We start from the raw sequence: 12831 nt of genomic DNA on the forward strand, positions 1-12831 counted from the left end.
TCATGGGGAAGCTTGATACTGCTCCCCTCCCCCATCATGTAAACATGATGCTCTATCAGTGAGCCCCGCTAGCTCATGAACAAAGACATCTGCTGGAAAAGCAGCACGAAGAGCTGTAGGCAACCCAGGAGACTCCTGGAGTGCATTCAGGAGAAGTTCTTAAGCCAGGCTATAGAGAGCCCTGCCAGGGGGAATGTGACCCTGGACCTGATGGTCACCAATGCAGGTGAGCTCACCTGCAGCCTGGGCTGCAGTGATCCTGCACTTGTGGAGGTTGCAGCCACGAACTTTCCAGCTTCAGAAGCCAACTTCCAGTTCTTGAATTACTTAGTCAATCGGACTAACTGGGAAACTGCCCTCAGGGACAAGGGAGCAGAACAGAGCTAGCAGATCTTTAAGGATGCTTTCCATGAAGCACAAGAGCTCACGATCCCTGAGTGTAAGAAATCGAGTAAGGAAGGCAAGAGGCCAGCACGGCTGAGTCAAGACCTTCTGGTCAAACTAAAGGGCAAGATGGAAATGCACGGGCAGCAGAAGCAGGGACAGGTATCCTGGGAAGAGTATAGGGACACTGCCCGCTTGTGCAGAGATAGGATCAGGAAGGCCAAGACGCAGCTGGAGTAGAACTTGGCAAAGTAGAACTTGCAAAGACTAATAATAAGGGCTTCTACAGGTATGTCAACCAGAACAGGAAGGTCAAAGAAAGGGTGCCCCCTTCCTCTCCCCGCCGCCCGCCAATGAGCAAGAATGGTGAACTGGTAACACTGGACAAGGAGAAGGCTGAAGTGTTCAACAACCTTTTTTGCCTCAGTTTTCAACGGCAGGCTCTCTCCCCACACCTCTAGAGTGGGTGAACTGCAAGGCAGGAACTTGGAGAGCAAGATCTCTCCCACTGTAAGTGAAGATCAGGTTTTGTGACCTTTTGAGGAACCTGAACATACGGAAGTCTATAGGACCTGACGAGATCCATGCCAGAGTCCTGAGGGAATTGGCTGATGTAGTTGCCAACCACTCTCCGTGATATTTGAGAAGTCACGGCTGTCAGGTAAGGTCCCTGGTGACTGGAAAAAGGGCAATATCACAACCAGTTTTCAAAAAGGTAGAAAGGAGGATCCTGGGAACTACGAACCTGTCAGCCTCACCTCTGTGCCTGGGAAGAGCACGAAACAGATCCTTCTAGGAGCTATGCTAAGACACATGGAGGACAGGGAGGTGATTCAAGACAGCCAGCGCAGTTTCACCAAGGGCAAGTCCTGCTTGACCAACCTAGTGGCCTTCTATGATGGAGTTACTACGTCAGTGGACAAAGGAAGGGCTAAGGATGTTGTCTGTCTGGACTTCTGTAAAGCCTTTGACAAAAAGGCTCCACAAAATCCTTCTCTAAATTGGAGAGATACGGACGTGATGGGTGGACTGTTCGGTGGGTGAGGAATTGGCTGAATGGTTGCATGCAGAGGATAGCGGTCAATGGTGCCTCCCGCTTTGTCCCCGCGCAGCCAGAGCTGCCAGCAATAGTATCTGGACGTATGTGAAATGCCATTCTGGCTGCGTCCAGTGAGAGGAGAAAGCAGGGAGAAAGTCGTCTTTGTTGCTACCCGCCGAACGAGAGGAAAAGGCTCCTGGCAGAGGTCAGCTGCATGGGATTGTTCTTTTCTTTGCAGTGTCCTACATTCTGTCCTTTATTTGCCTCCTGTAGGAGGTGGTCATCTGTCCTCGGCTGTGAACTCTGCAAATACAGCTTTCTGCATGAAGACCACTTTCAGTGCCAGTTGAAGAGCTGTCTTCTAAGCCGAAACTGCAGCTCCCTGAACTCACTCATTGCCTGCTCATGAGCAGCGGGATCCTGTGCCAAGTCCTGCAAGAGGTTGAGCGGCTCAGCTGTTTGCAAGGCTGGAGGCAAGATGATCTCTTCGGGAATGGTCTCATTACCAAAGAAGAAGTGGTTGAGTCGTTTCTCCTCCAGGCAGCAACGCAGGTACCGCATGATGTCTTCCAGCCGCAGAAGGAAATCCGTCCTGCGCCAGCCTGCCAGGGGCATGGTAGTCAGGAGGTGCATCACTATTGTCTTAAAGGCATAGCTGGAAAATCCTGTGCCCATCAGCATACGGGTGCAGAACTGCAGGCAGTTGAGGTGGAAGCTGTCATGTGGGACCTCCCTGGCCATCAACCGGAAGAACTTCGCCTCTGCCACACTGAAGCTCAATGGCCATGTTGTGCTTGGGGTGCAGACAGCCTCTGTAGCCTGGCTGCTCGCAAAGATGTCTGAGTCGCCTTGCTGCACGCCAAGCATCATCTCAACGAGCAAGGTTCTCCCAGAGACATGTGTCAGCTGCAGCTTGCAGGAGCGGCTGGAGGGCAGCACCTTCATACTGTATTGATGTGACTGAGGCACGAACTCCCAGGCTGACCTCACAAAGTCCTGGAACCATAGGGCAGTCTTCTGGACATCTAGGTAGGAGCTGGTGCAGAGGGTGTGTAGGAGGCTGGGCTTCTGATTCTCCCTCAGCGCCTCCTCGGGGTGGTGAAGGAAGCACAGCATGTCCCCGACTGTCTCCTCAGTCGTGCATGTGCACACCAGTTCCACACGGATGCAGGAGTCCGCCAGCATCTGGCCCACGGTGCCCGCCTCCAGGTGGAAGGCGTGCCCACGGGGGGGCTTCAGGGGCACAAGCAGACGGTAGACAGCATCATCTTCATGGGGACTCCAGCCTTCAAAGGCACTGTCCACCCTGATGGCTGCTTCTAGCACCGGGAAGGAACTACTTGACAAGAGCTGTCGACAAGTGTGGAGGAGGCTATCCACCAGCAGGAACACCAAAGGGTTCTCGTCGTGCAGTTTCTGCACTGACCACCTAATGCGCCTTGCAAAATAACTGCCCACATCTCTCTCGCCATCAGCATCCTCTCCTTCGTTCTCTTCCTCCTCCTCCTCTGCCTCCTCCTGCTCTTCCTCCTCAGAGCTAGAGCTCTCCTCATCACTGCTGCTGTCCTCCTCATGGCTCCTTTTCCTGAGCCACCAGTACAGTCCGACACTCAGGAGGAGCAGGACGCCAGCAATCAGACCCAATTGCCAGTGCTGCAAGGCAAAGAGCAGGGTTCTCCAGACCACATAACTCTGCCCCTTGCTCTTCTCCTGGCTCAGCTGCTCCACCTCCTGCAGCGGCCAAACCATCTCCTGGTTCAGCAGCCCCAAAGGCTGCTGCATGCGGTCAGGTGTGGTTTCATCTGGCTCATCCATGACCACGGGCACCTTCAGGGTGAGAATTTGCAGTACCCACACAAAGAGGTTTGTGACAGCCGTGGCCTGCAGGAGAGAGAAGGAATTCAGTGGGGCTGGGAGGGAAGGAAGGAGGGAAGGAAAGAGGCAGGGAGGGAGGCGGCAGCGTGGGGAGCGGGGACGGGAGCGGCAGGGAGCTGGGGACAGGCAGGAGAAGGGGACGAGGCAGCTGGGAGGCAGCAAGGCCTGCGCCCAGGCCTGGTGGCAGCAGCAGCGTGCCCTGCCCAAGGCGCTCGCAGCCAGGGCCTCGATGCAGGGTGAGCACCCACCCCCAGGGGCCCAGGTTTCTGCCCCGGCCCTCGTCCAGCCCAGCCTGCCCCCTGCGTGCGCACTCACCCCTGGCCCAGGCTGTCCTGGGGCAGTGCTGCCTGCTGGCCCCCTCATAACCATCCCCCATTGTGACGCGTCCCCAGTGCTGTCACAGGCGCCGCATCGCATCGCATCGCAGGCCCTCCAGCCCCGGCCTTTATCCTTCTGTGGCCCCTTCCAGCCAACCTTCCCCGCGCCTGTGCTGCTGCATGGGGTTGTCGTTGCCCAAGTGCAGGACCCGGCACTGAGTAACATCCTTAGATCCTTCTCCCCTTGTGGAGCCCAAAGCTGCTCACAGTACTCGCAAAGAACCTTTTAAAACTCAACAAAGGCCAGTGCAGGGTCCTCCGTCTGGGGAGGAATAACCCCATGCACCAGTACAGGCTGTGGGCTGTCCTGCTGGAAAGCAGCTCTGTAGTGAGGGACCTGAGGGTACTGGTGGACAGCAGGTTGTCCGTGAGCCAGCGGCATGCCCTTGGGGCTACGAAGGCCAACTGTATCCTAGGGTGCATTTAGGGTGAGCATTATCAGCAGGTTGAGGGAGGTAATTCTCCCTCTCTACTCAGAGCTGGTGAGGCCTCAGCTGAAGTACCGTGTCCAGTTCTGGGCTCTCCAGTACAAGAGAGACATGGAGCTGCTGGAGCAAGTCCAGCGAAGGTCTACCAGAATTATTAAGGATCTGGAGCATCTCTCACATAAGGAAAGGCGGAGGGAGCTGGGTCTGCACAGCCTAGAGGAGAGAAGGCTCAGGGGGAAACTGATCAATGTGTACAATATCTGAAGAGAGGGTGTCAGGAGGATGGGGCTAGAGTCTTCTCTGTGGCACCAGGTGACAGGAGGAGGGGCAACGGGCACAAACTAAAACATGTGAACATGAGGATGAGCTTCTTTACTGTGAGGGTGACTGCGCATTGGAATAAGGTTGCCCAGGGAGGTTGTGGAGTGTCCTTCCCTGGAGATATTCAAGAGCCGTCTGGACACAATCATGAGTAATGTGCTTTAGGTGACCCTGCTTGAGCAGGAAGCTTGGACTAGATGACCCTCGGTGCTCCCTTCAAACCCCAACCGTTCTGTGATCCTATGAAGCGCCTGTTGCTGCAAACAGATACATCCTGTGGGATGGTGCCATTTCTGCAGACATTTTCCCATTCCTTATCTTAACCTGAAAATAAACCTTTTTTTCGCCATTGGGTCATTTCAGGCTTCACCATTTCAGTTTGGCCAGTTGCTTTTAGCTGCTGTGGGTTTGATTGTTAGTCAGTCTCCACCTGAGTTGCCTTTTATTTGGGTACATTGTATAAGATACTGCCTCAGCCTGGGCAAAAAACGGGAGCAAAACCCCTTTGGGACCAATATTGCAATGAACAGCCCATATGCTGCAAACTGAACAGGGTTGGAAGGCTTAAATGTGCCCAGAACTTTGTGACAATACTGCTCTGTTGAAAACAGGCGTATTTTCACTTTTCTTGCCCTGATTTGGTATCAAACCAAGTGTTTAAAGAACCTGACTTTTTCACAGGAACGGAACCTTTGATTTTCAGCCAGCCTCCCACTTGCAACCTTCAGTCCATTTCAGAGGGAAACTTTTTTTTTAGTTATTATTTTTTATTTTTATTTGGTCAAAGCAGACATAATTGGTATACCCCCAAATACTCGTTTCTTGTGTACCAGCAATACCTGGGCCTACCAGGTACAATGGTGCCCCGAGGGAAGCTGAATTAAGCCCTGGTGATGAGTTGCAGTGCATAACACTTCCAAAATACAATCGCTGTGATTTATGACCACTGACATGACAAAGATTTTGTCTGGTAGTGAGGCGTGATGGCTTATGTGCCTCTAAATGCTTATAATTTCTGGCAGCTTAATTGAACTCCATTAACAGATGCAACAGAACTGAGAAACGTTTCTCCTGCTCTCATTGGACCAGCAAAGCACAGCATTGGCCTCATTTCCCTGGTCTCCGGTATTTTCCTTTGAAGTCAGAGGGTGCAGAAATTATCTTCCTGAAAAAAATACACTACAAAACATATTTGTAGCATACGCTTCATTACGTATTTGATGTTAGGGCACCTTGGCGGGAGAGCAAGCTCCCATGAGTGGTAAGAGGGGGCCCGTGGAGAGCTGTTGCAGCTTTCCACCGTGAATTGATGTGTGCCTTATTCAGCATGCAGAGGACTTGGTCTTAAGTCTGACTCGGAGCTTTGCTCTCCTCTTGGGGATTTTGAAGCTTTTCTCACCAGTCGAACCAAACCGCAGGTAACTGAGACAGCAGAGGTACCCAGCCCTGGCCTGCAAGGTCTTTTGGGTGCGGCTTTGCAACGCAATAGATCTGGCGGATGGGGTGAAGAAAGAAAGGCATTTCTGGCGGACTTGCTGGGAGCTGTGCAAGAGATTCCACTCCCTTGGTGGCCAGAGCGCTGCAGGAGGACAGTTTTTGCTCAGCACCCAAGGCCACAGGAGGCAGGTGGAGGGAGAAAGCTCATTACTTCAAACCTGCTGTGTGCTGGAAGAGTCTAAAATGAGGGAGATGGTTTTTAACAGGGATCATCCATGGCAGCAGTGGATGCCTGTGGCCCAGGCAGACCTTTAGGAAGGATTAACTTATGCATGCAGTGGATCCTCTTGCAGCAGCTGAGCCAGGCTAGACTCTCATCCAACTTCATGCACCAGGCTGTTACCTTTTTCTTGGGAAAGCCATGAAACTGGGTAGAATTTAGATTATGCCCCAGAGAAGTTGGCTTGCTTCTCTGATGGAGGGTGTAATGAGGGAGTCGGGATTCCAGTTATAGCTCAGATGTACAGCAGATGTAGCTGGTTTTGCAGGTGGTAAAAATACAGCCTTGTCTCAGGAATGCTGCAGAAGTAGAGGCATGCGTGTGGGTTTGGGTTGTGTTTTTTGTTTTTGGTGTTTTTTCGAGAGCAGTTCTTTAACTGTTCTGTACTGTACAGCAGTTGTTGCCATTGGGAAATCAGTAGTTACAGGGTAAGCAGCAGTGACACACGGGCTGGGTGCCATCCAAGCACGTAGCAGGACCTGCTCTGTCAAATGCCTGCACCTCGAACTGTGGGAAACGTTACTGTTCTCTCTTTTGGGGTAGGAGTAGTTTTTCATTACCAGTTACGAACACTATTTTATTTTACTCTGCTCCGCATGCTTTTCAAGGACTGCTTGCGAGGAAGAACACAACTATGAAATAGAGGAACCTACTCTCCTATGTCACACAGAACTCACCTCTTCTGATGAGAATTCAAAGCCAGGTGCACAGAATTAGCCATTCCCTGAAATAAAATCGGTTTATCTCAGACAGCAGTCAGAACTGACACTTCAAATATAGTCAACTTCCAGCACATCTTGGGCTCCTGTTTGATCTCCTCTGTATGTTAAGGACCACCTCAGGGCTCCTGAACTCCACCGCCTACAGACACCTCCACCTAGGGGACAAACAATGCCCTGCAGGGAGCACATCAACGCTGCTGAGAGGCTCAACTATGTGGGCTTGGTGCCTTGCTGGTCCGCAAGGCATTGCCACCGGGAGAATGCACTGCAGACAGAGCAGCACTGCCGTTCTCACTTTACCTGCGTGCTATGCTGGGTCCACTTCCCCACGTTTTGCAGCAGTGTTCTTGAAGCTGGCTACGTAATACTGCCTAGCACTGTATTCCCTTCTGTTTGCAGAAGCAGCTCCCAGCTATAAGGAAAGCATTCTGCCTCTAATCTCTATTTACGCAGGATGGTGATAAAGAAATTCCTCAAAGATCACTTCATCTCTCTTTGGGCTGACACCACCATCTTTGCTCAGCCCAGCTCCAAAGCAGCAACACATGCAAAGGCAGCACAGTGGTTTGTGGAGTAGGGAAATCACGTGAAAACAAGCTCCGTATCAAAGTCTGACTGAGCGTGATGAGCGAGCAGCCTTGTGCGCTGCAGATGTCCACCGAAACAGGCAGTATGATGCTCAGAGGATGGCGCGCGCCATCTCCTGGAAGCTAAAGAAGCTGACATGTGCCATTTTTTGGCACATGAGTTGAAACAAAAAGCCTGTTTTTGCGCGGGTTTCTGCTGTAAGATTCTGCTGGTAATTTGCAGCAGCTAGGTGCTGATAGCATACATGCTGTCCCCCCTGCAAGCTACTCATGTAAATAAGGTCTGAGCAAGCTCTGCATGAGCTCGCCGCCTGGCCCTAAAGGACTGGAAAACCAGGAAACTCTCTCAAAGGTGTCTAAGGATTTGATGCTGACGTTCGAATTTCCCTTTCATACCGCTGCAACATTTTTGCCCAGGTGCTTATCCCTGCTCCATGAAGCTGTCATGTTTCAGTAATGGCCACCAGGTCATAGCTCTCTAGCTTCATGGTGTCTTCCAGCTCCTCCTGTTTGTTGCCCGTACTGCTTGCACTGCTGTAGAGGCACTTCAGCTGGGCTGTCAGTCTCGTCACTTTCTTAGAGGAATGGTTCTTAATTCCTTCAGAGTGTTTCGCTGGTGTTTCCCTGTTGGCTCGTATTACATCAGGTGCCCCCTCTTCGTGCGATTTCAAGTGTGCTCCAGCGTGACCAACATGTCTTGGAGCCACCAGCTGCAGGTTCTCACTAGCACGCTGCCCCCTAACCTTGGCATCTTGTCCCACAGCTTGTCATGGGGAAGCTTGATACTGCTCCCCTCCCCCATCATGTAAACATGATGCTCTATCAGTGAGCCCCGCTAGCTCATGAACAAAGACATCTGCTGGAAAAGCAGCACGAAGAGCTGTAGGCAACCCAGGAGACTCCTGGAGTGCATTCAGGAGAAGTTCTTAAGCCAGGCTATAGAGAGCCCTGCCAGGGGGAATGTGATCCTGGACCTGATGGTCACCAATGCAGGTGAGCTCACCTGCAGCCTGGGCTGCAGTGATCCTGCACTTGTGGAGGTTGCAGCCACGAACTTTCCAGCTTCAGAAGCCAACTTCCAGTTCTTGAATTACTTAGTCAATCGGACTAACTGGGAAACTGCCCTCAGGGACAAGGGAGCAGAACAGAGCTAGCAGATCTTTAAGGATGCTTTCCATGAAGCACAAGAGCTCACGATCCCTGAGTGTAAGAAATCGAGTAAGGAAGGCAAGAGGCCAGCACGGCTGAGTCAAGACCTTCTGGTCAAACTAAAGGGCAAGATGGAAATGCACGGGCAGCAGAAGCAGGGACAGGTATCCTGGGAAGAGTATAGGGACACTGCCCGCTTGTGCAGAGATAGGATCAGGAAGGCCAAGACGCAGCTGGAGTAGAACTTGGCAAAGTAGAACTTGCAAAGACTAATAATAAGGGCTTCTACAGGTATGTCAACCAGAACAGGAAGGTCAAAGAAAGGGTGCCCCCTTCCTCTCCCCGCCGCCCGCCAATGAGCAAGAATGGTGAACTGGTAACACTGGACAAGGAGAAGGCTGAAGTGTTCAACAACCTTTTTTGCCTCAGTTTTCAACGGCAGGCTCTCTCCCCACACCTCTAGAGTGGGTGAACTGCAAGGCAGGAACTTGGAGAGCAAGATCTCTCCCACTGTAAGTGAAGATCAGGTTTTGTGACCTTTTGAGGAACCTGAACATACGGAAGTCTATAGGACCTGACGAGATCCATGCCAGAGTCCTGAGGGAATTGGCTGATGTAGTTGCCAACCACTCTCCGTGATATTTGAGAAGTCACGGCTGTCAGGTAAGGTCCCTGGTGACTGGAAAAAGGGCAATATCACAACCAGTTTTCAAAAAGGTAGAAAGGAGGATCCTGGGAACTACGAACCTGTCAGCCTCACCTCTGTGCCTGGGAAGAGCACGAAACAGATCCTTCTAGGAGCTATGCTAAGACACATGGAGGACAGGGAGGTGATTCAAGACAGCCAGCGCAGTTTCACCAAGGGCAAGTCCTGCTTGACCAACCTAGTGGCCTTCTATGATGGAGTTACTACGTCAGTGGACAAAGGAAGGGCTAAGGATGTTGTCTGTCTGGACTTCTGTAAAGCCTTTGACAAAAAGGCTCCACAAAATCCTTCTCTAAATTGGAGAGATACGGACGTGATGGGTGGACTGTTCGGTGGGTGAGGAATTGGCTGAATGGTTGCATGCAGAGGATAGCGGTCAATGGTGCCTCCCGCTTTGTCCCCGTGCAGCCAGAGCTGCCAGCAATAGTATCTGGACGTATGTGAAATGCCATTCTGGCTGCGTCCAGTGAGAGGAGAAAGCAGGGAGAAAGTCGTCTTTGTTGCTACCCGCCGAACGAGAGGAAAAGGCTCCTGGCAGAGGTCAGCTGCATGGGATTGTTCTTTTCTTTGCAGTGTCCTACATTCTGTCCTTTATTTGCCTCCTGTAGGAGGTGGTCATCTGTCCTCGGCTGTGAACTCTGCAAATACAGCTTTCTGCATGAAGACCACTTTCAGTGCCAGTTGAAGAGCTGTCTTCTAAGCCGAAACTGCAGCTCCCTGAACTCACTCATTGCCTGCTCATGAGCAGCGGGATCCTGTGCCAAGTCCTGCAAGAGGTTGAGCGGCTCAGCTGTTTGCAAGGCTGGAGGCAAGATGATCTCTTCGGGAATGGTCTCATTACCAAAGAAGAAGTGGTTGAGTCGTTTCTCCTCCAGGCAGCAACGCAGGTACCGCATGATGTCTTCCAGCCGCAGAAGGAAATCCGTCCTGCGCCAGCCTGCCAGGGGCATGGTAGTCAGGAGGTGCATCACTATTGTCTTAAAGGCATAGCTGGAAAATCCTGTGCCCATCAGCATACGGGTGCAGAACTGCAGGCAGTTGAGGTGGAAGCTGTCATGTGGGACCTCCCTGGCCATCAACCGGAAGAACTTCGCCTCTGCCACACTGAAGCTCAATGGCCATGTTGTGCTTGGGGTGCAGACAGCCTCTGTAGCCTGGCTGCTCGCAAAGATGTCTGAGTCGCCTTGCTGCACGCCAAGCATCATCTCAACGAGCAAGGTTCTCCCAGAGACATGTGTCAGCTGCAGCTTGCAGGAGCGGCTGGAGGGCAGCACCTTCATACTGTATTGATGTGACTGAGGCACGAACTCCCAGGCTGACCTCACAAAGTCCTGGAACCATAGGGCAGTCTTCTGGACATCTAGGTAGGAGCTGGTGCAGAGGGTGTGTAGGAGGCTAGGCTTCTGATTCTCCCTCAGCGCCTCCTCGGGGTGGTGAAGGAAGCACAGCATGTCCCCGACTGTCTCCTCAGTCGTGCATGTGCACACCAGTTCCACACGGATGCAGGAGTCCGCCAGCATCTGGCCCACGGTGCCCGCCTCCAGGTGGAAGGCGTGCCCACGGGGGGGCTTCAGGGGCACAAGCAGACGGTAGACAGCATCATCTTCATGGGGACTCCAGCCTTCAAAGGCACTGTCCACCCTGATGGCTGCTTCTAGCACCGGGAAGGAACTACTTGACAAGAGCTGTCGACAAGTGTGGAGGAGGCTATCCACCAGCAGGAACACCAAAGGGTTCTCGTCGTGCAGTTTCTGCACTGACCACCTAATGCGCCTTGCAAAATAACTGCCCACATCTCTCTCGCCATCAGCATCCTCTCCTTCGTTCTCTTCCTCCTCCTCCTCTGCCTCCTCCTGCTCTTCCTCCTCAGAGCTAGAGCTCTCCTCATCACTGCTGCTGTCCTCCTCATGGCTCCTTTTCCTGAGCCACCAGTACAGTCCGACACTCAGGAGGAGCAGGACGCCAGCAATCAGACCCAATTGCCAGTGCTGCAAGGCAAAGAGCAGGGTTCTCCAGACCACATAACTCTGCCCCTTGCTCTTCTCCTGGCTCAGCTGCTCCACCTCCTGCAGCGGCCAAACCATCTCCTGGTTCAGCAGCCCCAAAGGCTGCTGCATGCGGTCAGGTGTGGTTTCATCTGGCTCATCCATGACCACGGGCACCTTCAGGGTGAGAATTTGCAGTACCCACACAAAGAGGTTTGTGACAGCCGTGGCCTGCAGGAGAGAGAAGGAATTCAGTGGGGCTGGGAGGGAAGGAAGGAGGGAAGGAAAGAGGCAGGGAGGGAGGCGGCAGCGTGGGGAGCGGGGACGGGAGCGGCAGGGAGCTGGGGACAGGCAGGAGAAGGGGACGAGGCAGCTGGGAGGCAGCAAGGCCTGCGCCCAGGCCTGGTGGCAGCAGCAGCGTGCCCTGCCCAAGGCGCTCGCAGCCAGGGCCTCGATGCAGGGTGAGCACCCACCCCCAGGGGCCCAGGTTTCTGCCCCGGCCCTCGTCCAGCCCAGCCTGCCCCCTGCGTGCGCACTCACCCCTGGCCCAGGCTGTCCTGGGGCAGTGCTGCCTGCTGGCCCCCTCATAACCATCCCCCATTGTGACGCGTCCCCAGTGCTGTCACAGGCGCCGCATCGCATCGCATCGCAGGCCCTCCAGCCCCGGCCTTTATCCTTCTGTGGCCCCTTCCAGCCAACCTTCCCCGCGCCTGTGCTGCTGCATGGGGTTGTCGTTGCCCAAGTGCAGGACCCGGCACTGAGTAACATCCTTAGATCCTTCTCCCCTTGTGGAGCCCAAAGCTGCTCACAGTACTCGCAAAGAACCTTTTAAAACTCAACAAAGGCCAGTGCAGGGTCCTCCGTCTGGGGAGGAATAACCCCATGCACCAGTACAGGCTGTGGGCTGTCCTGCTGGAAAGCAGCTCTGTAGTGAGGGACCTGAGGGTACTGGTGGACAGCAGGTTGTCCGTGAGCCAGCGGCATGCCCTTGGGGCTACGAAGGCCAACTGTATCCTAGGGTGCATTTAGGGTGAGCATTATCAGCAGGTTGAGGGAGGTAATTCTCCCTCTCTACTCAGAGCTGGTGAGGCCTCAGCTGAAGTACCGTGTCCAGTTCTGGGCTCTCCAGTACAAGAGAGACATGGAGCTGCTGGAGCAAGTCCAGCGAAGGTCTACCAGAATTATTAAGGATCTGGAGCATCTCTCACATAAGGAAAGGCGGAGGGAGCTGGGTCTGCACAGCCTAGAGGAGAGAAGGCTCAGGGGGAAACTGATCAATGTGTACAATATCTGAAGAGAGGGTGTCAGGAGGATGGGGCTAGAGTCTTCTCTGTGGCACCAGGTGACAGGAGGAGGGGCAACGGGCACAAACTAAAACATGTGAACATGAGGATGAGCTTCTTTACTGTGAGGGTGACTGCGCATTGGAATAAGGTTGCCCAGGGAGGTTGTGGAGTGTCCTTCCCTGGAGATATTCAAGAGCCGTCTGGACACAATCATGAGTAATGTGCTTTAGGTGACCCTGCTTGAGCAGGAAGCTT

At 53.2% G+C, this 12831-nt stretch overlaps 2 protein-coding genes across 2 annotated transcripts; both read right to left on the bottom strand.

The window, feature by feature from the left end:
• Window positions 1–1759: 1759 nt before the first annotated feature.
• On the bottom strand, window positions 1760–4057 carry LOC308221258 (inositol 1,4,5-trisphosphate receptor-interacting protein-like 1; the record flags this gene model as incomplete). The annotated part of the gene is made up of 3 exons (XM_080618244.1): window positions 1760–2795; window positions 3024–3304; window positions 3968–4057. The coding sequence occupies 3 exons, from the start codon at window positions 4055–4057 to the stop codon at window positions 1760–1762; spliced, it is 1407 nt and encodes a 468-aa protein (XP_080474370.1).
• Window positions 4058–9976: 5919 nt separating this feature from the next.
• On the bottom strand, window positions 9977–12274 carry LOC308221259 (inositol 1,4,5-trisphosphate receptor-interacting protein-like 1; the record flags this gene model as incomplete). Its single annotated transcript, XM_080618245.1, has 3 exons — window positions 9977–11012; window positions 11241–11521; window positions 12185–12274. 3 exons carry the CDS (start codon window positions 12272–12274, stop codon window positions 9977–9979), a joined length of 1407 nt encoding a protein of 468 aa, XP_080474371.1.
• Window positions 12275–12831: the final 557 nt, after the last annotated feature.

This window comes from Psittacula echo, assembly GCF_963264785.1.
Source record: "Psittacula echo genome assembly, chromosome: 5".
Lineage (NCBI taxonomy): Eukaryota > Metazoa > Chordata > Aves > Psittaciformes > Psittacidae > Psittacula > Psittacula echo.